The following is a 27,107-nucleotide window of genomic DNA, read 5'->3' as shown; positions in this document are numbered from 1 at the left end:
GTTGACACAGCTCCTACTTTTTTGGCTAGCTAGCTACAGCTCAGGAAGGCACTGGTCTCCTGGGTCTCAAGCCTCTTCAAAAGACACATTAAAGTCTGGCTGTCTGAGAGCAAGTCCAAGTTACAGAATCACATCATAGACAAATTCTCTCCCATCTGGAGCTTTGTTTGCAGCCATAGCTCTAGGCATGACTTTATTTGTTAGGTACATAGGTAAGACTGGCCAAGGAAATAGCAGTCATGAAAAACAAACTGTGGCAGCCTTTGTCAGAACAGCCTCTAAAAAAACCCACCTCAGTAACAACATATTCAGTTTATACTTCACCAGGTATTTGAAACAAGGAATCACTTGAAGTCAGAGTCTATTGAACAGCTAAGTGGAAATACTGTTAGTACAGGACTTGCTATCTATGAGGAAACAGGGAGCCACCTCATACCTAGTCAGTCTTGAGTTCATTGTGGCAATCCGGTTCCAAGTGATCCATGGCTTACCCTCTGCCATGGACTGAATTAAACATACTAAGCCAAGTTAAGGGATCATTTAATGCTGTAAGACAGCAAATGTGTTTTATAATTGCAGATGTTCCTAAGCATGTTTTTTTAGAGTATTGTATGAATTCCTGAAACCATGAGTTTCATGTTAAGAATTTCAAATGCGCTTTTCAGAATACACCAATATTAAAGACATCACAGTTTCAGTTAAAAAACCAATTTTCAGTGAATCAGAAACCTTCAGCTTGGTACAAACAGCCAGAAATGAAAAGAGCAGAAGCTCAATAGTTTCCTCAACTGAAGGACCCACTATGGAAATCAGACAATTTTTGTAATGCAACTAAGTTTCAACAGGAACAACCCATGAATCATTAATAACATGATACAGAACACAACCAACAATAATTCCCACCCCACCCATGAAGAAACAGAAATCATCCCACCTTGCTCCCAGCATCCATCCAAACTAACAGTAGTTCTGTTAGTCCTGCAGTGAGCAAAACTCATTGTATTGCCACATTATTTTCAAGTTAGGAACTATCAGTCACGCAGCCCTTCCTGCTCCTTCTGCCCCAAATTCATTTGCTCTATGCTCCTTGTTCTTAAATGAAGTAATTCACTCAGAATTTTAACAGTAAAATATTTTTAGCAGAGTATTTTAAGAAGCAATTAAAATTTTCAGGCTTTGTCTCCTTCCAGTTACAGCAGAACAATGAAGAAATCTTTTAGTACTGGTCTGAAAAACCAGAACTGCTCATTTTTACTCAGTAGTCACCAGGAGTAGGCTCACAGGTGTAAGTGTCTGTGAGGGACCTGCAATTTTTAACAACTGAAATCTTGACTGGCAGTCTAGTTGAGTTAAAGGCACAACAACTAATAGATGGAAGTCTGCTTAAAGCATGTACTTGGACGTCTGCACTTTACAAAAGCCTTATTCACAGGACAATCCCATGGCTAGGAACTATTAATAGGGTAGTTTCAAGTGAGCTATAATTCAGTTACAACACAACAGTACTAGCAATATTTCTATAAATTTTGAAATGCTTTTAATATGTACATTCTTTCTTAGTAAATATTAAAGTAGTGCTCTTCACTTGCACTTTTTTCTTTAGACTTCTAAAAGGGCATCAGAAATACAATTTTCACCCCCCTCCAAACCAATGCACAGTTACCTTTGTAACAAGCACATATGAATTCTGTACAGCTTCCCCTCCCCACAAAGGAAATAAAAATATGCCATGGCTATCCAATTACACATCATCACAAGTTTAAATTACACATACAAATAATTCCAGAGTATTTAGAAAAAAACAACATATTGGATTCATGAAACCATTCCATGCATTCAACAACAACAGAAGAAAAAAAACCCAAAGAAAAAAAAGATTCTTTAAAATGGTGATTTTTTGCTCTATCCAAGTACCAAAGTCTGGATTCAGTGTATCATTAAGACTAACCACTGCTTGAATCATAGAAACATGACAGCACATAGATAACCAAGTTTCTATTTATAGACAATATGATATAGAGTTACTACCTCTTCAATGAATGTCAAATAAAGCAAGTTTTGCTTTCTAAGACATTGAAACTGCATATTAAGAAAACAGTAAGAGGTGCTGCTAAATAGGTAACGTTTTGAAAGGAAGGCTATGTACTTATATGACCCTGCTTAGCAGTAGCAGTTAGCAGGGTTCCTATGTGTTAGCTAGTTTGTTTCTTTTTCCAGAATGACAAGCTATTTGACTAACCCAGAAATATCACCGATTTTATTTTCAAGAGAAAAAAAAAAAGAATTTATGCAGTGAAAGTCCTTGGGGGCAGTTTCTTCCATTACATAAAATCTTTGTATTTTCTATAAAAGAGGCTCGTAGCATAACATACAGATTGGAAACAGATTTCAGACATACATTAAAAACCTGAATTCAAAGGGTATTTTTTAACCTTTACTATGAAGTCAAGTAAAATTATAATATTATTTACATGCAAAGGACTCTGCATGATTTCATAATATCCTATTTTTCATGTTTACTTTAAGATACTCCTTGAAAAGCTGTACTTCAGTTCTAAATTTATTTCACATGAATCATGACAAATACCATTCTTAAACATTACTCCCTCCCAGTAAATAAATCAATACCATCAATATGCTCAATTTATTTTAACAACAATTTAGATCAATTTAGAGTGTCACATTCCTGACATACAGGAGTTAATACCTGTGCAAGTTAGTATCCATTTATTAGGAAAGCTCTCCATTAGCAGGTGCATTTTCAGTACAATTAAACCCAGCTTGCTGCATTATCTGCTCTTGCCTTGCAATACTGTCAGGCTGCAGTTGAGTACAGTAAGAGCACAAGATCGTTGATCAGTACCGTGTGTTACAGCTGTTAACAATTCTGTTTGTGCCACAAAACCAGAAGTCAATCATTTGAAAAGAATCCTGACTCTTTAACTGAACTTACCAGGTGATGTTAAATACCATCCTTACCAAACCAACTTTTGTAAAGGCTATTTACAGTGTACATGGCTGAGCACGTACCTTACAGACACAAACACATTTCCACTTTAATACCACCTCATTACAGTGCCTGAAAATGACAACACATCTTCAATGCCATTTTAATTAACAGTTTCAAGCGGGAAATGGTCTTTATTTTATAACTGTTTCACTTGCATAATTTTAATTTTTTTTAATATAAAAACACTAACTCCTGTCCAGAAGTCTAGACACATTCTACATACTACAGGTTAAGGCAGTAAAAAAATGTGTTCCTGATAACTGTTTTTGACAATGTCAATTAAAGCTGTCTGAAGCTACTCCAGTTCTCCAACAGATCTTTGAAATCCAAATAATTTGTGAGCAAAAAATTCACTTTGATTTCTTCAGAGTTTTAGTAATATAGACAACAGAATTGGGTATGCTAAGTCAGCAGGTATTAGGAGAAGGAAAAATTTGCTTTCAGTTCATTTCATGAGTTTAGAAGCTGAAAGAATAGTTTTTAGATGAGATCCTGAATCAACCAAAAACTGTAGGGAATGAAAAAGATAACCAATTTTATGCACATTACTGCATTCTTAAAAATATACTGTTATCTTCAATAATTCAAGTAAGGTAATAGACATTATAAAAAATAACTTCATGAACCATACTCAAGTTTCAAATCACATTCTCAAACTTTTAACCCAAAGCAGTTTTATTGTGTTAACTTCATATAATAAACCATGAAGGTCTGACTGTACAAATGGTTAATGATTTGCACTTGAGATTCCTGCGATAGCTAGCAGACTTGCTAACCAACTTACTGTAAAGATATGGCAGATTATGTATTGAATCAAAGCACTTTGATTTAGGCATGAAACAAATTCAAATGGTTGACATTCTGTGCTTCTAATGCATCACTCATAAGAGAGGCAAGAAACACCCATTATTGTACAGACGATTATTTTTACAGAAAACCCTTTCTTGAAATTAATCTTTTATCCGCAGCTGTAGATGAGAGTATAATCTGTTGTAAACAGGGCACTGTGTTGTAAAACCAGTTTTTTTAAATTAAGATCTCTCTCCAAAAGTTGGAAAAACAGACTCTTCAGAATGTCTTTCAAATGTAGCATGTTCTGTTTGTTATATCATAAAGTTACTTTCATTTGATTCCTTTTTAAAGATGTTTGTGTTCACAGCAGTTCTGTTTTTAAAAATTGTTTGAAATTTATATAAAATTCTGTACATGTTCACAAATTATTGCATAAACAGCATAATCTTCATGACAATATTCAGCAACACATGTCCATCTTAGTAAGTTCACGTTTCCCTTCTTGCTTTTTTCTTCTTTTTAACTTGTTTGGGAGATTCCCAGCTTTCTTCAGACTTTGCTAAAAAACCAAAACATAATTACAGTGTTAAGACTGAGAACATTTACACAGAATTGGCTTTTAAAAATCCTGGATAATACACATTGTATTATTACAAAGTGATTCAGATCAAACAACTAGAAGTTTTAATCATCTGCTTCAAATGAAAATAATTTCATTTGAAATGCATCTAAAACAATGCTTGCCAATTTCATCCTACTTTTTTACCCCACAAATACTCAGAGTGATAAACATCAAAGGCCATTCATTTTGCAGATGTATTATTTACAGTAGAGTCATTGTTATTTTCTGGCCTAGAAATAACACAGATTTAATTGACATTAAATGCTCACTTTTACCAGATTACACTGCTCTTAACCACCACATATGAGTAGTTTTTAAAGGTATTGAACTATGTAAAGATGTGGTTACATGGAATCCATAATCCAATACAGAAGCACTACGTTCTTAATAAAACAGATTGCCTTAAAACATGCTGGCTGACAAAAGTGGTAAAGTTTAGTATTGTACATACTGAACCTAAGGGATGTTCTTTCAATTGCTGAAGCACGAATCAATCACAAAAGATTTCATATTTTAGAACCAGAACAAAAAGTTCTAAGTTGATATATTGACTTGAAATATTCCATTGTTTCATGTGTTCAAAGTCAAGATGCCAATTAATGCAGCTGAATGAGTGTTGAGGCGAACTCTCCGTGTGTGGAGACACGAGGCTTGACTCCATTTCAGAAGGCTGATTTATTATGTTAAATATTATATTAAAATGCTACATTAAGACTATACTAAAGAACAGAGAGATCAGAAGGCTCAACAAGAATAGAACAGAATAGAATAACAAAATCCTGTGACTGCTCACAGCCTTGGCACAGGTGGCCGTGATTGGTCATCAATGGAAAACAATCCACATGGACCAATCACAGATGCACCTGTTGCATTCCACAGCAGCAGATAGTTGTTGCTTACATTTCTCTCCTGAGGCTCCTCAGCTTCTCAGGAGAGGAAAAATCCCAGCAAAGGATTTTTCATAATATCATGGCTACAAATGAGACTATAATTATAAAGTCATCATGATTCTTCTGCAGTCATTAAAAACTCATTTAGTACTTCAACACTTAGCCAGCAACTTGTTATGGATTGTCAGTATTTATTAATTTTATTAAAGAACCTGAATCAAAACATTTTTTTTTTCCAAGCACTACTGAGACAAATTTTAAGGAATTTAGAGATTTTAGAGGAGCTAAGATAAGTTAGAGATAAGTTTTACTGGAGTTGATTAAAATAAATGGGTAGGCCTTGATGAAGTTAAGAGTTAGTAGTTAACTAATAACTGATTGCTTGTCAACACAATGTTTGGTTAGCTGGGTTTATAATGAAGAATATAGAAACTGATAAATAGCTTTTAGGAACATAAGACAATTGTGGGCCTCCTCTGTTTTGAAAGCAATTGAAGACAGGGAATGGGAGTTCTACCAAGGGTTCATCTGTCATATTTGCATTGAAAAAGTAGAAAGGTCTGTATGAGGAAGACTTCACTTAGTTCCTCATTTTGGGACCCCTCCCCTGGAAGGGGACCACTGACATATTTCAAGGAACAAACTACACATGTTTAATAGCTTTTGAACGAATTACCATACGAAGTGGGGAATGGGATGTACCACAGTTATGAGTATGTATTTATATTTTGGGTATTCAATACTTGTATAGATAAAAGGACTCTGAATCACCTGTAAATTGCAGTGTGTATTTGGGAGCTATCCATGGGCAGTCACAATAAACATACACTTTCTAACTTTAAACTGTCAGAGAGGATTTGTCCATCACAGTTGGATATCGATACTAGATCAATATCCGTATTTTTTTAACAAGTCAGTACCTTCCACATCCTCACTTCCCTTCTAAAATTCCTGTTGTACTGTGTAAGTATTTCAAATGCTTTTGAGTACAAACACTTTTCTCAAGTACAACAGAGGGTACAGTTGACGTTTCTGGGCATAGTATATTTTCAAAAAACAATATACCTGCAGCAATTCAGCCAGATCTATCTACTGTTAGACTACAAAAAAACCTCCACCCAATACCTTTCTATTCCCAAATAAGCAACTGTTTCCCTCTATGATTACATGGAAGCATATGGGAAAAAATGCTAATCAGCTAAATTGAGAAATCAAAATACCTCAGTAGGCTGAAAATTGAATTATTTGTATTTTTCCCAAATTTCTGGTAGCTAAATATTCTGTCAACTGCAATGTTAGTAACCATCTGTTTTCCACTGAAGACTTGCTAGCAGCCCTTTTAAACAATGTTGGCAGAACTCCTTAGTCACAGCACGGAGCTCCAGTCCCAATGGTGATGAGTACATCCACATGTCTGTTAAGGACTGGACATTTAAGCCCAACAGACATTTTCAGCCATCCAAGCATATGAAGCCAATTTTTCATCACAATGAAAACAAAAATATCAATGTGCTGTTAACTTTAAGGAAGTAAAAAACATGGCAAGATGTATAAATAAGACACAATGATCTGATAAAGCACTTTAAACTCAAACCCCAGGGCAAAGCATTCTGACTATACTCTATGGGGAAAAAGTACATCCTAACTTCAGACAAAGTGCACTGAGAGATACTTACTCTGTGGAGGAGGCACACTGTTTTGCTTAATATTGGGACTAGAAACATCTGTCTCTTGCAGCATCTGTGGCACTTGGGAAGCGATCTTGTCAGAATTGCTCTCTGATACAATTACAGATGGCTCAGTAGAAACAGCGAGCGAAGGAGCCTCCTCAGACTATTTGAGAAACAAAAATAAGAGTTTCCATAAGTTTTTTAAGTAATACAAAAGCAAACACTCTTAAATGGTGTTATTTCAGCAGCATACTTAGCAGCTGCTGAGAAGATGGCATTGAAAAATTATGCCAATATTTAAAGCCTTAACATTTTTTGAGGCTGCAGTACTATGACTGCCATCTAGTGCCAACATTTTTAATTGCATACAAGCAAATTGCATACAAGCAAAGATAAACGACACTAATTCTTAAAATACAGCACATGCAAAGAAAGGGATACCAATCTATAAATCATCAAGACCCTAAAAGGATTCTAGAATATTCAACAGTGATGTGAAACAGTGACACATATGCCTTTCGTTGCAAGGTAAGCAGGCAAGTTAAATAGGACCAAATAGATAAACTCAAAACAAATCATATCTCCAGTCATTCCTATAAACTGCTCAAAACACTCTGTATGCTTATAAAATAACAAATATTGGCAAAAGCAGTCAGCAAGTATTTCACTGGAACTTATTGCAGAAATAACTGCCAAGTAAAAGGTACTTGTAGTATTTTTCAATTATCTAGTTGATTTTGAAGGTTCCCACTACAGAGACAAAATGTAACTGTACCCTAGTGTGTAGCACTTATTGTAATTAAAATTACAGCAAAACAAGAAAAAAAAACCATTTTGACATTCCAATAGGAAACTCAGAACATAAACATAAGATCCCACACCAAGTCACCAAATGACAGAAGGCTTCAAAACAGAATGTATTAGAACACAGCATCTTGCCAAGCAATAAACCCCAAACTTTAAGATGCTATTAAGAAATCATAGCTGTAGTTGTGTCACAACAGCCAAGACCTGGAACTGTGAAAACCCAATAATGAAGTCTACATCCCTGGATGCAGATGTATAGATAATATGTCACAGTCACCAGTTTTTTACTGCTTCCATCACTATAATGTAAGCATCTCAAAAATTCAGTCAGAACATTCAAGAGAGCAAAAAGATACAAATTTCTTTTAATCATATCATACTAAGCAAGAAATTCAACAGCTTTAATTGAAAAAACCCAACACATGAATTTAAAGGATAGCAGCTCTCTAACCTTTCATGAGTAGTTTGCTGTGCTCTTACACATCAACTGAAATAAGTTTTTTTTTTTTTTTAATATCTATAATTGCAGCATTTATCTCAATTTACTGAAAAATTAGTCATCTCAAATTTTTTCAACCATGCTGATAAAATGAACTCCCACCCTACAGGAATTCCCAGCTTAGCCAATTCTAATGTTGTCTAATAGTTAGCAATCATCAGTTACATAAATAAATGAACTTAACAAACTGTGATTTCTAAAACAAAAGGAGGACATAAAGCTTCTAGTGCAAGGTAATCAATTCAGATTTGTCATCACAGTTTTGTCAGGACAGTCACATTTGACCAGCAGGTAAAGCAACTCAATTAAGATTTTAATAGCTCAGCTGCCTCAGGCTGACTAAGAAACCTGTTGCAGCTTGAGTGTTACAGCGTGCAGTATTACAGCAAATGTAATGATACAAATACATACAGCACTATCTGGAAATTTTTCCAAATAGTTCTGTCCAAATTTTTGAATACAGGAAAGTGGGTAGTGATGAAGACATGAAAAAATGGATACTACTCTTTGCTAGATATATTCTCAGCTAGTTCAGAAAGGAGGCCTGAAACAACAAATAAAACCTATTAAATAATATAGTTATGTGCATAATTCTATGATTCAATAATGAAGTAGCGACTTGTCAAACTGTTATTTATTTTTCCAAGTATCTCTCTTCATTTAAAACTTGTGCCTGTAAGTAAAATGCAAAAGCTTTCAATGCAGCCCAATGTATAGCAAGGGGAAATGCCATCACCAGATGCCGTGATGCAAAACGCAAGAAGAAGAATTCAGCTGTTTCTGATGTTTATGAGGATATACTGAATAACAACTTGTTTGTACTCAGTTTGTTTTTCCCTGTATTTCATTCTTGAGTTTTGGAGCATTTGCTTAAGACTAACTACCTACCTTGGAAACTTAAGTCATCAGTTCCACACGTCAGTCACAGTTTCTAAAACTTTTTACAACAGCCAAGTCAAACAATATTGGAAGGCATCTTTGCATGTGTGAAATCACAGTGAAGCCAAATCTGATGTCAAGGAGACTTGATAAAGACTGACAGACCATCTGCACTGTCAGAGACAACAATCCACAAGTTGTCTTTTATCAACTATTCTCTATATCAGAGAATATCAGCAATAATTTTGTTTGTTCTTTGCTCCCACACTAAAGTTTAATACAGAACATGTCTTGCTTCACAGTTCTTACCACTTACATAGCTATACATAGACACATACATGAACAGACTGAATTTAAGATTCAAGAGTAACAGAAGCCCCCAAGCCCCTCAAAAAGAGTGTAGTGTAGGTCTACATGAGATGCTGATGGCATCATATCACCTAGGAAGTTGGGTGTGATTATAAACAGTAAAGCACTGAGCAAAATCTACTGAAACTGGTGAAAGTGGGCTTGTATTCTGGCAGTGCTGACAGCTTGCTTGTGAGAAAAAAAAAATAACTGCAGATATTTTTCAAATCAATTTTGATTTCTGAACAGCAGAATCTATAGTCTTCCAGGATGCACTATTATGCCTTTTTCTAGAAGTCAAAAACCTGCCACCTTGATGTCACAACCCAAGTTTTCTGTCTACACATTTTCAACTAAAGCTTCTAAAATAAAACAAAAACTTGCACTTCCAGGAGCCTGCATACACAGGCAGATGTCTTTTCAAATACAGCTTCAAAAAAGCCACCACAAAACCAAATAATACACTAGTCAGGATAGAAGAGGCAGCTGTTGCCAACCTTGATTAAAGGTTGAACTGATCTAAACTAATCAGCTGTAGTAAATAATTGTAGTAAAGCCCTACTTTGATAAGCCTTAAGTATGTCTGAATGTGCTTTTCAAGACATTTTCAACCAAAAAAGTATTTCTGTACTTTTTATTTGGTGACTTGCAGTCCCTTGTAAAACATTTCATTCTCATGTTTTCATTGACTCTTAAGATTGCATTATTATCATGAAACTAATGCTTAACAATTAAAAATTAAATCTCAGTATTCTGATATATACTCTCCGGTACCAAACTGCTGTGTCCCTAGTGTTGTTCACTCTTTATGGAAATAAAAAACAAAAATCAAAGCCACTAGAAATATTAAATATTTTATACCTTCCTAGAAGGAGATGCTTTGTCAGGTAGCAGTACCTAAGAAAGCTGCTGTTTGGAGAAAGATTGAAAGAGAGTTTCTATTGCCTAGAGTATGTTTCAACTGTGAGCTGAAGCAAATAGTCTGTGAATTGGTTCAAATAAAACCTTTTCTTATTCAGCCATTAAGCTCAGTACAGCTATCAAACATCAATTTTAGACTGCCTTTAAGTCAGAATATATTAAGATATTAACATTTCATTGTGTTGCAACATAACAGCAGCATATGCCACTAGTGTTGTGCTCAGACCTATTAGTTCTTAGGTTTCTACATTTCCAAGTTTTTAACATTGCTTGAATATTCAAACAAGAAAGTAACTCGCCAGTAAGGAAAGTGACTACTGATTTGGAAGATACTGCTTTACAGAGTAGACATACTTCTGAAAACTCATAACTGACCTCTACCTAAAATTCAACTGTTCAATTCCCTTTATATTCATACACACACAGCCTGAAACAGATTTCCTACCGTGACCTTATCTACACAAATTAACCTGTCAAATTACTTGAGCAATTCCAAATCAAATTGTAACATAAATCAAATTTTGCATCCCTACCTTAGCTGTTTCACTAGTACTTATGGTCTTCAAAGAAAATGCTCTTTCCTGCTGTGCTTGAACTTTTGAGGTATCCGCCTGAAATTGCTCTCCAGCTTCTCTATCCAGTTCTTCAGCATCCTACAAAAAGGGGAGTGGGAGGGGAAAAAAGAAGAGTCTGTGTTTGCAGTCAAGTTCTGACTCTTCTCCCCTGTGAATGACTTTTGTGGCCATAATCAGCTTCTATAACTCAGAAAATCTAGGAAAAAGAATAACTGAAGCAGTGGGCTCATACTAGCCTATGCTAACACTCAAAATGTATAGAACAACATAATAAAGAAATACCCAGAGAAACCAATAAAGACATATCCATAGAATCCAATAAAGAAATACCCATAGAATCCAATAAAGCAGGATGCTTCATGCATACTAACAAAAACCCCAATCTCAGAATGAACTGAACTTCACACTCCTGTTAAATTACAAGAGTGTGAAATTAAATGAATTTACTCTACACATTTTGCAAAAGTATCACAGTGACACTTGACTGCTCTTGGTTCTGTGCTTTGTTACAAGTTTTAAATGCAAGCTATATAGTTTTCTATCCTTATGATGCTTTAATATTTTTGCAATGCAGTTTAGTTTACCATAATGCATGTGAAGTAAACCTCAGAACAGAAGTTGGAAATATATCCAAAGTATCCAAGAGTCTCAACCTTTACTCCTCAGATATTCTAAAGTGGAAAGGTTTAATTTTAAATGTGGAATTAGAGTAGTTACACTTGTTAGTGGCAGTAGAAGAATCCATCCTGTGGTTGTGAAGAGGTCTCTGAGTTTAAACTGGAAACACTGTTCCTTCACTTATTTCCTAATGAAAATGCAGTCACAGCCTAAGTCTGATTCCTGACAGGAAGGAACACATATTGGCTTACTCCAAGCTTTTCAATTGGCTTCTGTTGCCTTAACAAACACTGAAGTCAAGAAATGAGTGTGAACATTTAAGTATAATCAATGAGAAAGATGAAGGTGTTTAAATGAACATGTTCCATTTTTTAGAGGACACAATAAATACACAAATTTTAAACGAGTTTGAAGTAGGACTGGCAAGTTAAATCACCAAACTGTTATAACAAGGGTAGCTTCTGTGAGCAGTTCAGTCTGCTCCTATCAAGCAAAGCTTCCAATTCTACATAAAAATTTAATACAGATAAGTTCTTATCTATAAACTGATGACTTCACAGACTGATGAACTGAAAGAAAAAGCAACAAAATTGGAATGGTTGGAGAATCATGAGTAAAATAACAAATCTGATTATATTAATGTAGAAAGTAGGGCTCTACTTGACATATATAATTTAAAAGACAGCTCACAAACAATGGGAAAAAATTCAGAATACCCTCACTGACCTTAAGATTAATGTAGGACACTCACAGACATCTGTTAACCACAACTTATTAATCTTGACTTATACTTAGAGTCATAGCAGAGTCCAGAATAAATTTCAATTAAAAAAAAGCACCCTAGTGCTCCAGACTGAATTTGCCTCAAAAGAAACAAGGGAAATCAACACAAGCTCCACCTCCACACAGACAACTTGAAAATAAAATTTCCTGTAACAGGAATTTAATGTTTTACAACTTTTAATAAACTGAATACGTGATAACCATAAAAGCTAATCCAAAGCAAGTATGACTGAAGTTTTTGCTTTCCCTCTCTAATTCAGTCTAATCTAGTCAGATTCCACTGAACATTGGTCATTCTGTAACTGCAAAGAATGTAAACTATGAATGGCTGTCACAATAAAACACAAGCGGGATGCATTCTGATCATTAGCTATTAAAAGCTTTCTCCCTTTAGCAAAGTACTTGCTTCATCTATTCAAACATGATTCAATTGCCATGTGAAGTGCAATCTGCTTTTCCTATTTTTATAAATCTGTTTCAATGCAATTCTTCAAAAGCTATTTAAGTAACACAGAAAACTCCAGCCATTCTCAGTTTGAAAATATTCTTTCCCTCATTGAAATTTGACTCATAGACTAGCTCCACCAACTGAGCTTGAAGCATTAGCACTTACCTTTTCACAGAAATTAAATTAAAACAGTACTTCAGAAAGCCATTATATTCTCACACAACTGGACTTGAAGACAGCTTAAGAGAAAACTTCAATTTCTTTCATTCTCCTAACTACCTACATTCACCAAAGCAGCTGTCTTTCAAAGGACATGAGGAAAAGGCTTCCCATGCAGAGGATACTTCTACCTGGAAGCATCCCTACAGTACAGAATCCAGATTTGACAGAAAATAAGTAATTCAGGATTTGACAGGAAATACTTTCCATGTACTTTGTTTTTCATAAATCCAGCAAAATTACAAATTATCCCACATTCAACTTGTGAATACAACAAATTAAGGAAATATTAGTAAAATAAGAATTACTTTAACTCCTGAGAAACAGCTGTAGACAATCCAATCCCATAAAGAAATTAATTTCCCAAAAATAATTTTTGTTCAAGATGCTGATAGCCAAAGATAAGGCAATTTCGTGAATTCCTTGCAATTGCCTTTTAAACCATTAAGATTTTACCTGTGCAGGAGAGTTAGCTTCTTCACCCTGCTTCTTCTTTTTCTTCTTCTTTTTCTTGGATTTGCCACTTGTAGAACTCTGAAGAATTGGCTCTGCTTTTTCTCTTTCGTTATCTGAAATCTTCATATGGGAACAGAAGGTATTTAGCATTTAAATGACAATGAAACATACCCTGTATAGACCAAACATAAATCAATAGCTATAAGGAATTGCATATATAAGTGGAAATGAACACAGTCTTCTCTACTTAGTTCATTCTAGAAAGACCACATTCTTTACATGCTATCTGGTAATACAGGTAGAGGAGTTGGGAATGGAAAAGGCAGCAGACCACCAGGCACTAGTGGCACAGAAATGCTGTTTTTCATACTGAATATTGTCAAGAAGTATTTATAAAAACAGATCTAAACCCTCCAAGTCTATACTGATAACGTAGTCCTTATAATTATGGCAAGACAGAAAGGTTTAAGATGGAGCTAACTGATTTTTCTCTTCTCAATAACATTCAGTGTTTTCCTTCTCTGTGTACAGAGCAAACACAGTCATGCTACTCTTATCAGTGTAACTGTGATGAGAGATTACTTTAGCATACCCTTTTAGTTACTTTGAGAAATGGCAGTGGTAAGGCCAAAGTCCTGGAGCTAAGGAGAAAACACCACCTTTTACCTTCTGAGTATCAGATCTCTCTTCACGCTGAGGAACAGAAGTAACTTTTTCTTCATCTACCCAGTTTCCCCACTCTTCTGCTGGTGCATTCCAATCAGAGCTTGGATCAGCTGAAGAAAGTCCATCTACAAAGATTAAAAGATTTTTTTCAGGAATATTGCCTTACTCTACACATGCTCACTTCCAGTTTAAAAATAAAAAAACCCCTACACATACATCCACTTCTTGATATCAAGATATAAACGGTAATTTCCCATCTTTCTGAAAAAATGGTAAAGACTTTATTGATAAGTGGAGGACTTTTTAAAGTAATGAGCATGACAGTGATTTTACAGAGCCTAATCACAGCAGCAGCTAGCTAGATGCAGTAGCTTTGAGACTTTTTCTAAACTATGTGAAGAGGAACAAACTTAAGAGTTATCTGTCTTAAGCTGTTCTCTATTTTCTTTCTATCTGGTGAAAAAATTAGGATGAACTGTAACACTGATCAATCTTGCGTTAGTAAGATTCCTTTACAAGTGATATATCTGAAACTGTAAATGTTACTGATTCAAGTCATCTTATAACTTTGCCACTTTTAATAATCTTTTTTTTCCAAAGACCCTTAAGTCCATACTCTATTTTGTTATTTTGATGGAATGATAGTTTTAAAGAGTGAGCTGCATAAAAAACTAAAAATATCAGAAGGGAAGAACTAAGCCTTAGACTGTCTGTTTAGCAGAAAGTTGCAGCAAGTGGATTTTAAAACAGAACACTTTGTAAAAGATTGCATTTTTGTTTCACATTCACATTAACACCACAAATATTTCTCCCCCCCTAGTCTATACCAAATTGAAGAACAAGCAAATTTGGTCTGCCAACTATGGTAGCATTCAATTTAAACAATTTAAAGTCAAAATAAAAAGCAGTAATAAACCCAATTAAATTTATTCACAAGCATTATGAAGCCAAAAATACAATTAAGAGATATTAAGATTAGTTAGAACATTTAGAATAGTTAGAAATTTTCCTAATAAAAATATTATCTTAATGACACCTACTTCAGATGCTAAAATTTACTGATTTGAAAAATACTACTCAACACTTTTTAGTTTACCTACTGCCCTCTCAGTAGTTGCTTAAGAAAAAAAATCCATTCTTAGTAACAATAAAAACTACATACAGTTAGTTTTCTTATCCCAATAAAGCAGCAGGCTGTATCTGTGTATCGCTTAGGGCTAAACTTGCATTTGCCCACTTCTGTTAGTGTACACTTAGTTGACAACTGTGACAAAATTCTATTAACAGAAGCTTGAGCCATAAACATTCTATGCTCAGATATGTGAATCAAAAGTTATGCTTTTGATAAAACATAAAACTGATTACTTTCAAATGATTAACTGAAATGTGCTTTCCTTATCCTTAAACTAGATAAAACACAAAAGGTAAGTTTCAAAATTATCTGCTAACAGAGCAATCATGCCAACATGGTGGTCAAGGACTTCATCCATCTATTCCACTTTACCAGTTATTTAACTGCAATAAGTTGTTCTTAGAAGACAACATGCAAGGCTGCTTCTGTCAACTTCTGGAACAATTCTTCAGGTCAACACCTAATGAGATGCACTACACTTTTTTATTAACAGGGAGGACAAAGTGGGGAGTAAACACCAACTTAAGTACAATTCCCAAGTAATGTCAGTTATTTCTACCCTGCATATGCTTCCTATATATGTAAGAACTTCCTAATGTTTACTAAATGAGAAAGCAAGTTAGATTAAATACAAGAGTCTGATGTTGCCTTAACTTTCCAGTAAGGTACAACCATGTAAAAATGAACTGGCTCAAATTCTATCTCCTAAATATATATTTTGCAGACTTGCAATAGATTTTTCTTATCACTTGCAGCAAGACTGTTTCATTACAAAGATTTTTCTACCTTAAAATGCATGAGCTCTCTCACTTCCGAGTTTGAATATCCAAGTATTTTTCCTAAAAACTAACCATTTCCTATCAGAATTTATTAAAATACTTATTTTTAATTCCTTCAAACTATTAGCTTACAGAATTCAAGTATTTCAGGTTTTTCCTCAGATACCCACCACTGTATAATGCAAGTAGCTAATATAAATAACTACACTTCACAGTAATTAACATTTTGTTAATGAACATTTTGTTAATGAACATTTTAGAGGAACATACTTAACCCAGACCATTCATCATCAACAGGGGGTTGAGCATGACTTAAATCCCACTGAAAATCAGAAGTACCAGCCTGAGAAACTGATTCACTGTTGGAACCTGAAAGGGAATAAATAAAATTGTACTTGTAAGTTAACAAGCTTCCTGAAGTTTTCTTGGGGAAGGAAGTCCAATCAAAGTAGGAAAGGAAAACAAAAGGCTCAAAGAAAAATGCCATATTTTAAGGACTGCAGAAGACAGGAGAACTAGTAGGGTCTTGTGCATAAGGTATATTCAGAAAAACAAGGAAGCTGAAGAAGGAAGACAAAATAAAGTCATGAAAAGAACTCAAAAAGATAAGAACAGTGAGTAAGAGCAGTTTCCTCAAACTGAAAAACACAAAGAAATTTTATGGGTAATAAAATTGTTACCCCTCTATCAATAAGATCTCTTACAGGAAAAAGCTTAAAAGAAAAGATCACTAGAAAGAAACCTCATTAATTACATTTAGATCAAACAAATTACACATTACTAAGAATCCACCTCATTTAAAAAAAGGTTTCAAGAACATAAAAGCAGCAGGATGAACAACAGTAAGGCCAATACCAGTCATGATAACAGAAGGTGTTACACATCTAACATAACTGTTCTCAGAAAAATAAACAGCAAACAAAACAATTTCACAAAAAAGTAAAACAAACAAAAACTAATTGTAAGAATTAAACAAATTAATATTTTACTGTACGATGAAACTTCTGAAATTCAGTTTGAATAGAATGTGGGTCTCTATTTTACATATACCTCTGCAAAAGATACCTCAGATGACAGAAATATGGACATGTTCTCATTTCTTTTGTGGTCATTTTGCATTACAACATTGTTGGCTAAGGTGCACCAAAGAAAATTATTTCTCTTGAAGTTGAAATGGTGGTATTGTAGATGAATCTTAGCTCAGTGTGCCATCCTACTTTATTTAATAAACTGTCATAAGTTTTAGCTTAGAGACTGAACTTGGTTTCAGGTGTCTGCTTGGGATTTTTTTTTTAATTAAAATTCTTTGTACAATTAAGATGCTGGACACTGAGCCTAAGTTCAACAGTTAAAAGCCTGTAAACAGCAATATGAGCAAATGCAGCCTAAGTACATAAGCACTGGGCCAGCTACTTCCGAAGGAAAACTGCCATGCCAAGCTCATGGTGAAAGCAAGCAAGAGCAAAAAACCTGACATATGATCCCTTTATTGCATAATAAATCATTGTAGGACTTATGTTAGTTGTTTAACACACAAGATTTATCATGAAGACAGGTTTGTACTCTGAGCACACAACCCTTCACAAAAGAAAACCCCAGAGCTTCAGTATTTCTATTTGTCATACAGAGGAAAGACTCAAGACTTCAAATCCTGCCTAAGGAAAGTATTTTCAAAGTAGTGATTTAGTTCCTTCATGGGGAAAAACTCAATCATCAAATAACAAACCACGCCACAGACTGGGGCAAATGGGCTTTCCTAGAAAGAAATCTTCAGATCTCTAACTTGAGATATTGCAATGCTGCGAAAACACTTATGCCCATTATTTAGAGTTAACACACAAACAAGGCGGCTAAATAAAAAAATCACAGAATCATAGAATTATTTGGGTTAGAACATACAAAGATCACCTCATTCCAACCCCCTGTAGTTCCAACCTTCTTACTAATATTGTGATTGATCTAGCTTTTGATTATCAATTTAATACAGTTACTTTACTGCATAATTTCAGCATAAGAAAATAGCTTTTTAAGTGTCTTCTGCTTCTTTGCAGTACTATTTTCAAAGAAATATGAGAAAATGCATATTAGTATCACTTGGCAAACTCTATTCCACTGGTGGAGTAGAAGAGAGTGGAAAAATCTTTTGAAAGGCACACATACCAGAAACTCCAGGAGTTAATCCAAATGAGGAGAAAGAAGTAGAATTCTGTTCAGAGGTATTAATCCTTGCATCCACATTCCAAGCAGCTGTGGGAAAGGGGAGGAAAAAAAATAAAAAGAGCATCACATACTGCTGGCAATGTTGAAAATTTAGTTATTTAATTACGAATTGGATCAGAAAAACACTGGCTAGTCCAGCCATGATGGCACTTCACCTAACTGAGAATATTAATTAGTGCTGACAGAGATGTGACTTTATCAACATACAGCTTGAAACAATTTTCAAGCTTTCCAAGACCATCTTCCCTTTACAGCCTTTTCCAAATATAAGCTTCTCACAAAAGAGAAGTCAATTGTTTTTTGAGCCCCATAATATTATTCCTCCCATTACTGCTATCACTAAGTTTTGAAAAGTACATGTAGATGGAACACAGCTTGGAGTATATTATATATATATATATATATATGTTAAAGAAGGGAATAAAATTCAGAACAATTTTTGATGAATAGGAGATACTGCTTAAAAACAAAGACATACTAGACTGTTACATATAAGGCAGAAAATAAGCAGAAATGGCCAGTAAAAACTACTAGTGGCTTTTATTTAGAATTACATTTACTTAATTGGGGGAGAAGTGGCTAAAAACTGGATAGGCATTCCAGATGTTGTCCAAAAAGTAGACAGCCACTAACCTCCAATTTACTGACTCCGTTTAATGCATCCCAGCATATTGTTTGTTTTCTTTGCTACTAGGATCTACAGCTGGCTCATGTCTACCTTGGTGCCCACCAAGACCCCTTATCCACAAAGCTGCAGTCCAGGCAGTCAATATCCAGCCAGGATTGCTTCCAACCAGATTCAGCACTTGACATTTGTCCTCACTGAACTTCTTTGGGTTCCTGTTGGCCCATTACTCCCATCAGATTTAGGTCTTTCTGGATGGGATCCCTGACCTGGACTGTTTCAACTGACTGCTGCCCCCACATTCAAGTTTGATATAATCTGGAACCTGGATGTGAATGACATGGTTGCCTCCTCCAGCTCACTTACAAAGATGATAAACAGGACAGTTCTAAGTACAGCCTTGTGACACTCTCCTTGTCCAGCCTCCAGGGAGAGTAGGACTTACTGACCATTACCTTGGGCCTGATCAGTTTTACACCTGCTCTAGTTTGTCTCTCACACTGTGAGAGACAGCGTTGAAAGCCTTAGTGAGGTCATCATGAAAGTCTTTCACTGCTCTCCTTCCCCACAAAATTATTCATTTTACCAGAAGCAAATCAGCTTGGTAGACATGATGTAAAAAAACCAACAGTAACAAAACCAACAAAATGTTGGTCAGTCACTACAAAATGCCTTGTTAGAATACACAGCACAACACATCTAGACAGAACACAAAAAAAAGCCCTTCACTTCTACTTGGCAATGGTAAGGCTTCCAAGGGTATATAAAATCTAGCCTCAGGAACTTAATTTCAAAATATGCCAGAGAAATAAAAGAAGGCCTAGACTTCTGCAGATTATGGCTGGGGTAGGGCTGTGTTTTGGATTTGTGCTGAAAACAGGACTGGTAATACAGAGATGTTGCTGAGCCGTGCTCACACAGAGTCCAGGCCTTTCCCACTTCTTGCATCACTGGCAGCAAGGCAGCTAGAGCTGCAGTTTTCCCAGCAAGAAGTAGGAAGAGACACAGCCTGGACAAGTGACCCCAACTGGCCAAAGGAATATTCCCTACCATGTGGCATTATGCTCAGTGTATAGTCGGGGGAAGAAGGAGGAAAGGAAGGACATCTGGAGTTATGGTGTTTGTCTTCACAAGTCACCATTACATGTGATGAAGCGCTGCTCTCCTAGTGTTGGCTGAACACCCACCAGCCCATGGGAAGTAGAGAATTATTTCCTTGCTTTCTTTGTATGAACAGGTTTTGCTTTCCCTATTAAACTGTCCTTATATCAACACTGGAGTTTTCCAGCTTTTCTCCTTCCAATATCTCCCATGCTGGTGAGACAGTGAGCGAGTGGCTGGATGGGGCTCAGCTGCTGGAGGCTACTTGACAAGACTGAGGTAACACTGCTGATGACAAAAGAACACTGCCTACCAGAAGAGATGAGGATACTTAGACTGAACAGTGGGAAGGGCCATGTTACAGCATTTACTAATAAGTTGATGAGTATTGCCCAGAGAGAAATTAAGAAATCTCTTCTCCATTATTACTATGGACAGCACAAGAAAAAAAGGCAGAAAATTGTACTGAACGCTAAAAAAACCAGTTTCTAATGAGAAAAACAGTGTAACACTAAGTGTCACACGAGTTAAACAATGTTTATGCCTGGGGCCTAAAAAACACCTGCCAAAACCATACACAATTGATTTTATCATGTTGGATCAACAGAATCCAACCTGGCTTTTAAGGCATAATTTAAAAGAAATTATGCTTCAAAATGGGTTAGTAATCATCTTCAGAATTTTATGAAAGTGATATACAACATTACATTCCTTCACAGAAAAAAATCTTTGTCAGACAAACTCAAAAAACCCAGTTTAACTGTACACAGAAACAAAGATGCTAAGCCATCAGAACTTACAGTGAACAGAAATTGTTCAGTTAACATTTCACTAGACCACGTCAAGATGTTTTTAATATATAAACATAAAAATATTTCAGAGATCCACTACTGAAAAATAAATTTATGTAAAATTGCTTATATGAAGCAAGTTCTTGGAAATAGCTTACCAATAGGAGTGAACAAAGAACGCTCTTTCCAGGGCCTGCCTACCAGGCTTACACCCCAGTCCTTTCCATTTCCATTAGCATCTCCAGTGTCCTGGCCCCAAGCCAATGTCTCAGTCTTCCTCTTCCCAGCTGCAGTTGAAGGAACAGATGTCCATTTCTCCTCCCCTACACCAATCTGTGAGGAGATTTTTACAGACTTCTCATTCCAGCTTCCTCCATTTACTGTGTGGCTTTCACTCAATCCTGGAGAAACTTAAATACAACAATAATAAAAGGATTATTTAAAATAACAACTGGATGAATAATTAAAATATCACTTATATGCACATTCACTTAATAAAAAACCCCCGAATGAACAACAGCTTTGCTACACAAGTGTGATACAGACAGGGCTGCTGCTCTGTCTCAGCTGATTTTCCAGTTCAGATGATATGCACCATCTGTCTACTAACTTGAAGAGGGAGGAAAAAACAGCACCAACCGCACTCTCTTTCCTCATCCCTTTCCTTATAGGGCTTGAACCTGGTGTTGGTGAACTGGTGTCTCTAGATTAGAAAAAGGGTGGGGAGGGTACTTTCAACACTGTCAGCTAATTTCTCTTAGAGAGTATGGGGACAACTTGTGGAAAAACCCATGCACTAAATGGAGACTATTTTCTGTTTCATAACTGCATGCAGCAGTTCTCCAAGCAGGATGTAGACGAAATTACCAAGTATTAGAAAATACTTCCCAAACACTACACAGAATTTACAAAGAGCATAGATGATATACTGACCATAGAGTCCCTCACAGTGAGAGATAGAAATCATAGTAACACTCCATTTGTAAGTAACATATTTTATGTTTCACTAAGGTAAAAGACCACAACACTGCAAGAATCTCTGTTACATGTTATCCTCATGAGAAATTACCAGCCACTACAAGTTTAATATGTTCTTTGAGAAGTCAGCAGCACACTGAGACAAAGATTATCATGGAATTTTTAAAATTTATGTCCCTATAAAATATAAGGGCTAGTGCATCCAGCCTCCCTTCCTATATATCACAAACCTTTTTCAAAGTGCTTTGTATATCAAATCCCCTTTATCTTTTTACATATGCAGTGGAAAAAACGGAAGAACCGTTCTTCTACAAGCAATTAAGAAATATTTGCATATTACATGTGTAACACTTAAACAGTAAGCCAAACCCTCATGCACAAGTCAGTATCATGCCAACAAAAAACACAGACCAAACATTTTATTTTTCAAATGAGCTTGTAACTCAGGCAGGATCAACATGCCCAATTCAAGCTGGCCTCACTGACATAGAATTAATTAGGTGAGATATGCCTACATTTTCTCAGAAAAATCAATTCCAAACACAGACATCTGCAAGGTCACCACTGCTGTACAAAAACCACTGCCCTTTCTCTACAGCACTAGCATTGCTCCTGTCAGTCAATGTCCTCCTAGTGTAATATGAAAGGCAACAAAAGAATACTGAAGAGACAGAAACCAAACTGCAGCTGCTAGAAAAACCTTTTTGCAACTTTGCAAAAAGGCAGCTGAGGTCCTGAAGCAGGAGCCTGATTATTCTCTGTATATTATACTACTCTCTTGTCAAAAACTTTAACTTCTAAATGACCAGCCAGTTCTCGCTAAATCAAAAACTGAAGATTGAAAAGGATCTCTCAAAGTCACCTAGTCCCACCTTTTGTTCAATGAAGAGCTAACTTCAAAATTATACCATATTACTGAAGTTCTGGAAACCATAAAGACTGATTGTCCAGAGATGCTTTGAACTCTCTCATGAAAAGCTTTTTTCTTCATGACCTTCCCCTTACTGAAACTTGATTATTTTCTCCTGTCCTCCCATTAGGCATCTCTGAAGAATACAGCACCCTCCTTCTGTGCTACAGTACAGGAAGTTTGTGTGTGAAGTAAAGCTCTCAAAAACAAGCAGAAAGGAATTCACTTTCTGGATCTGTGTGCTTTTAATAACTCATTTGTTGACTTGCTTATTTATACTAGTTATTTTTGATTAAAGCAACACAGCTAATGTTGGCTATATGTAAGTAACAATCATCTTGATTTCATTATCTCAAACGAATTCACTTCAAGTACTATTATAGCAGTATCTGTTATTAGAAAACTGTTAAGATTTACTAGTCAAATATTTTAAGTTTTGTGTATGATATATGTCAAGTATATTCTTTTTATAAACATGTATTTATATGTAACAACTTTCAAAACTAATGTATTTATGCATCTCAAAGGAGAATGTAAAGAACTGAGTAACGTATATTCAACCTGATACAAGTGTAAACAATAATCAGGACTTGTGAGCTCTCTGCAGTTATCTATACCAGGGTTTCTTTGAGAAAATAATTCATTAACACAAATAAGTGAGTAAGTCTGAAAAGTTAGCATAAAAAAAATTTTCAGCAGAGCTTAAAAATAAATGTTACTGTTCTGTACATAAAGATTTTTATAATAGGTAATCTACCAGAAAATTCAAAATTGTATTTCTACACGTAACAGAGACTGTTTTCAATTTCTTAAGAAATAACTGCAACTTAGAAGTATAATATTTGCATAGCCAAAAGAGCCAGATGTACAGTAAATTTCCATGTCAGTAACTCAAAATCCTGCACCGACAGTTGCTGTTTTCACTTCTGTAAAATACTTCTCTAGTTACTTAGGATGCTCAATAATAAAAACTTTTTACCTTGTGGAATCGATGACTCCCCCTTTGCAGGTTTAGAACTGTTAATCTGTGCATTCAAAAGTGTATCACCTGATTAAGAAGAGGAAAAAAAGCTAGATGAAGCTTTTTTATAAAGCAACACCTGTAAAACAATCTTCTAACAATACATTACTAATATTTTAAGAAAATAATATATTAGTACCTCACAGTAAGTTAAGACACTTCCAGAAAACTTAAGGATAAAATTAAAATGCTATATTTTTTATTATTTGTGTTTATGTTGCAGATAGAATGCTCTCAAAGTGACTTAGGACCCATGTACCAAATAACTGCAGATTTCAAAGAACTTAAACTACTTTCCCAATGAACAAAGAGCATAAATCTAAAACACAGGTTGTTATTTACAAGCAAAGAGTGGCTCTAAGTATTTCAGACCTGTAACTATTTCTAACTTCTACCTCACCATGAAAACACTAGATACAGCTAAATTCTTTTTGCATTAGTCTTGTACAAGGTGATACATAAGATACAAAAAAAGTATGATACACAAAGGATTCTCACTGGAGAGGTTACAGTAGTTAAGGTGAGCAACAGTGCATAAAGACAGTTGGAATTACCATTTCTTGGAGCCCTGTGTAAATGGACTGAAAAAAAGGCAGGAAACAACTGATGTAGTCCTCAGGGCAAGAATTATGCACTCAGTCAAGGTGCAAATGAATGTCAATGAAACAGGAGGGTGAGGTATACAAATTTCGATAAACTGTTTCAAGGTACCAGGCTCAATCTTTTTGTCACTTTGTTTGCTAGAACATTAAGTTTCATTTAAGTAAAGCACCTGTTTCTCAGTTTTACCCAAATAGGAATTCCTGTGCCTACACATGCTTTAAACCAGCCCATGCAATCTCTTGTTTCTGTAAATGCAGCAGCAGCACCTATTGAATCCTCAGCTACAGTAATTGACTAGTAAATCTCAGCCACACGTGCCTTACCATTATGAACAGCTTTAGTACAGGATACTACTAAATCTATGTTGGAAAAAAATACCTATGTGTTAAGCAGTGAATGATATTTTAAGAGAACTTCAGAGGCATAACCTTCCCACAAGGAAGCACTCAAAAAATTAAGGAGTTGGTGCTGCCTGCAGCAGTGCTGAAGATGCCTTTGAAGCGTCTGAAAACAAAGGGCACAGTCACAGAGCACAAGTGAAGGAACAGGGACAGGCCTATGCAGCTGTGCAGCATCCAACAGCGCACCAGTGTGGGTGGAGGCCAGTGCCTTAGCCACTTGCTCCAACACACTCTTGAGTTTCCCCAAAAATGAGGCTAGAAAAAAGGGAGTCTTGCACAATGAGAAAGTACTTTTACACAGCTTGAAATAATTTCTTCAAGAGTTTCACTGCCAAATACACCTAACATACATCCAAAACAGAGTCACTATTTAAGCTTTCAAATAAAGTTATCTTTCTAGGACACATTCACAGACCTAACAAGCATCATACCTTTATTTTTTCTGAGACCAACTGGAAGTGATGGTGTAGGCATCAGCTGTTCAATGGATACAGTAACCGTGTTTTCTATGCCCTGGAGATTTGATTCTCCTGAGCCACCATCGTTCAGCACCTTGTCTCGCTTACGCTGCTGACGCTTCTCTCTGTTACTGATTTTTGTTTCCCAAGCTCCTAAAACATCACCCAAAGGAAAACATCACTAAGTCAGAGAGGAAGAAAAGATTTGTAGCTTATCAAACATCATGTATCATATCCAACAGAAGTCTGAGGGCAGTTTAACCAGTCAGCTTCAACATTAGATTGAAAACGACAAATGGCCAAAGTTAAGTTTTTCTGTGATAATACTTGGCTTCACAGAGCAAAACATGAATAGCATGAACACCTTACTATCCACTTTCTCAGTTTTTAAAAGATGGCTTTAAAAAAATCAGTTGAAGTTACTAAATACTGTTGTTTCAAAGATCATATTTCCATACACAATACGTGACTATGGAGTTATGAGTTTCTTATGTTTCTTTATGAACCAAACATAAGTAAATCTTTAACAGCACTTAAGCCATAATGTTTGCGTTTTGTGCATGTTTGTGTTCAGTACCTTCATCAACTTCCTTTCCATCCAGACGAGAGGTATCCTGAACTGTTTTGGAATCTCCCTTTGATTTCTTTTTTTTCTTTGACTAGAATAAAAATAAAACATGTTCTTAATGATTACTTACTGATCACTTGGCATAGTGATTCAGAACTCCCTCCCCCCCTAAAATACAGGAATAAATTTAAAACAGATTCTCCTGAACAACCTTCTGTGAAAGACTTACGCAGCACAGAATTGGCAGGTGGGGGGAACATTACTTATGCTACAGAGTAGAAAGCAGGTAGAAGCAGCTATGCTGGCAGCATCACAGTCACAGAGGAGTAATGAGCTGTTTAGCAGGCAGATGCCACTCTGTCAAAATTTGTTTTATGCAGAAGTATAAAGTTACACATGGAGAAATAAATAATGCCAGCGACTCCTTAAAAAAAAAAAAAAAATCCAGCTTGGAAATTACTTCAAAACACAAGCTGTGATTAGAGCCCATATATTCCAAACTTTTTTTTTTCCCCTCAAGGTTTCATCATTATGGCTTCTTGAAGAGCTAAGCTAAACAAATAGGAACAGACATGACTGCTGCAGACTATTTGCAGACAAAACTGCAAATAGTTTTGGTGCAACCAGGTAACTATATAGAGTGTTGAAAAGATAGTATTGAGAAAAAAAACCCAAGTTATTGGAAGAAAATACATTGCAGAAAGCCTTGGAGCAAATTGGCTTGACTACCTTCTTAGAAAGAAAACACAGTACTGAAAAGCTTTACAACCTAGTGAAGAAAGGTATAAAAACTACCAGATAAACATGAATGAAAAACAACAAGACTTTAAAAAGAAATATGGTTATCCACTCAAATGTTATAAGGAGAACTATTCACTTATTCACTGTCTCTGAAATATTCTAAGAATGCTGGATGTCTTTCTGGCTTACATCTGTCAGAGTCAGACTAGTAATTGCCAGCTGTATACCTGAGTTCCCACGATTTGGTTTTCTAGTCTTAAATATTCAAGAAGTGTCTAACAATCTCTCTAGAATTCAGAACTGGTAACACCTAAATTATTACTACATCTGCTGCAGATATGCTATGGGCCCCCACAATGTTATTCAGTTCATATGCCTTAGAGTTACCACGTCCCCAGAGTAATCTGTAGCTTCAATACAGGTACTGAGAGCAGTATAGCTTGTTAGTGCAGCAGAGATGATAAAAAATTCACTGCTTATATGCAATGCTGCATCACCACACCTATAACATCTAGGGAACTGATTTGAACAGTTAGCTCATGGTTTAATGTACATGGACACCCAAACTACAGATGC

At 35.7% G+C, this 27,107-nt stretch overlaps 1 protein-coding gene across 2 annotated transcripts in view; it reads right to left on the bottom strand.

Moving 5' to 3' along the window:
• Window positions 1-1,514: 1,514 nt before the first annotated feature.
• Window positions 1,515-27,107, bottom strand: part of MTDH (metadherin) — a 35,235-nt gene continuing 9,642 nt past the window's right edge. The window contains exons 3-13 of one of the 2 annotated variants that reach the window (XM_041470700.1): window positions 25,800-25,881; window positions 25,196-25,375; window positions 23,719-23,787; window positions 21,010-21,261; window positions 18,275-18,361; window positions 16,385-16,483; window positions 14,204-14,328; window positions 13,538-13,657; window positions 10,972-11,091; window positions 6,991-7,147; window positions 1,515-4,361 (exon numbers count right to left, since the gene is read on the bottom strand). In XM_041470700.1, coding sequence (XP_041326634.1) covers window positions 4,291-4,361; window positions 6,991-7,147; window positions 10,972-11,091; window positions 13,538-13,657; window positions 14,204-14,328; window positions 16,385-16,483; window positions 18,275-18,361; window positions 21,010-21,261; window positions 23,719-23,787; window positions 25,196-25,375; window positions 25,800-25,881 — 1,362 coding nt within the window. In that variant the 3' untranslated portion in view covers window positions 1,515-4,290. The remainder of the gene's footprint in view (window positions 4,362-6,990; window positions 7,148-10,971; window positions 11,092-13,537; window positions 13,658-14,203; window positions 14,329-16,384; window positions 16,484-18,274; window positions 18,362-21,009; window positions 21,262-23,718; window positions 23,788-25,195; window positions 25,376-25,799; window positions 25,882-27,107) is intronic. The other variant, XM_041470701.1, reaches the window with a different exon arrangement.

The sequence above is a fragment of the Pyrgilauda ruficollis genome, unplaced genomic scaffold (genome assembly GCF_017590135.1).
Source record: "Pyrgilauda ruficollis isolate IOZ18807 unplaced genomic scaffold, ASM1759013v1 scaffold25, whole genome shotgun sequence".
NCBI lineage: Eukaryota > Metazoa > Chordata > Aves > Passeriformes > Passeridae > Pyrgilauda > Pyrgilauda ruficollis.
The sequence above is the reverse complement of the archived record's forward strand: the minus strand, read 5'-3'. Positions and strand labels throughout refer to the sequence as shown.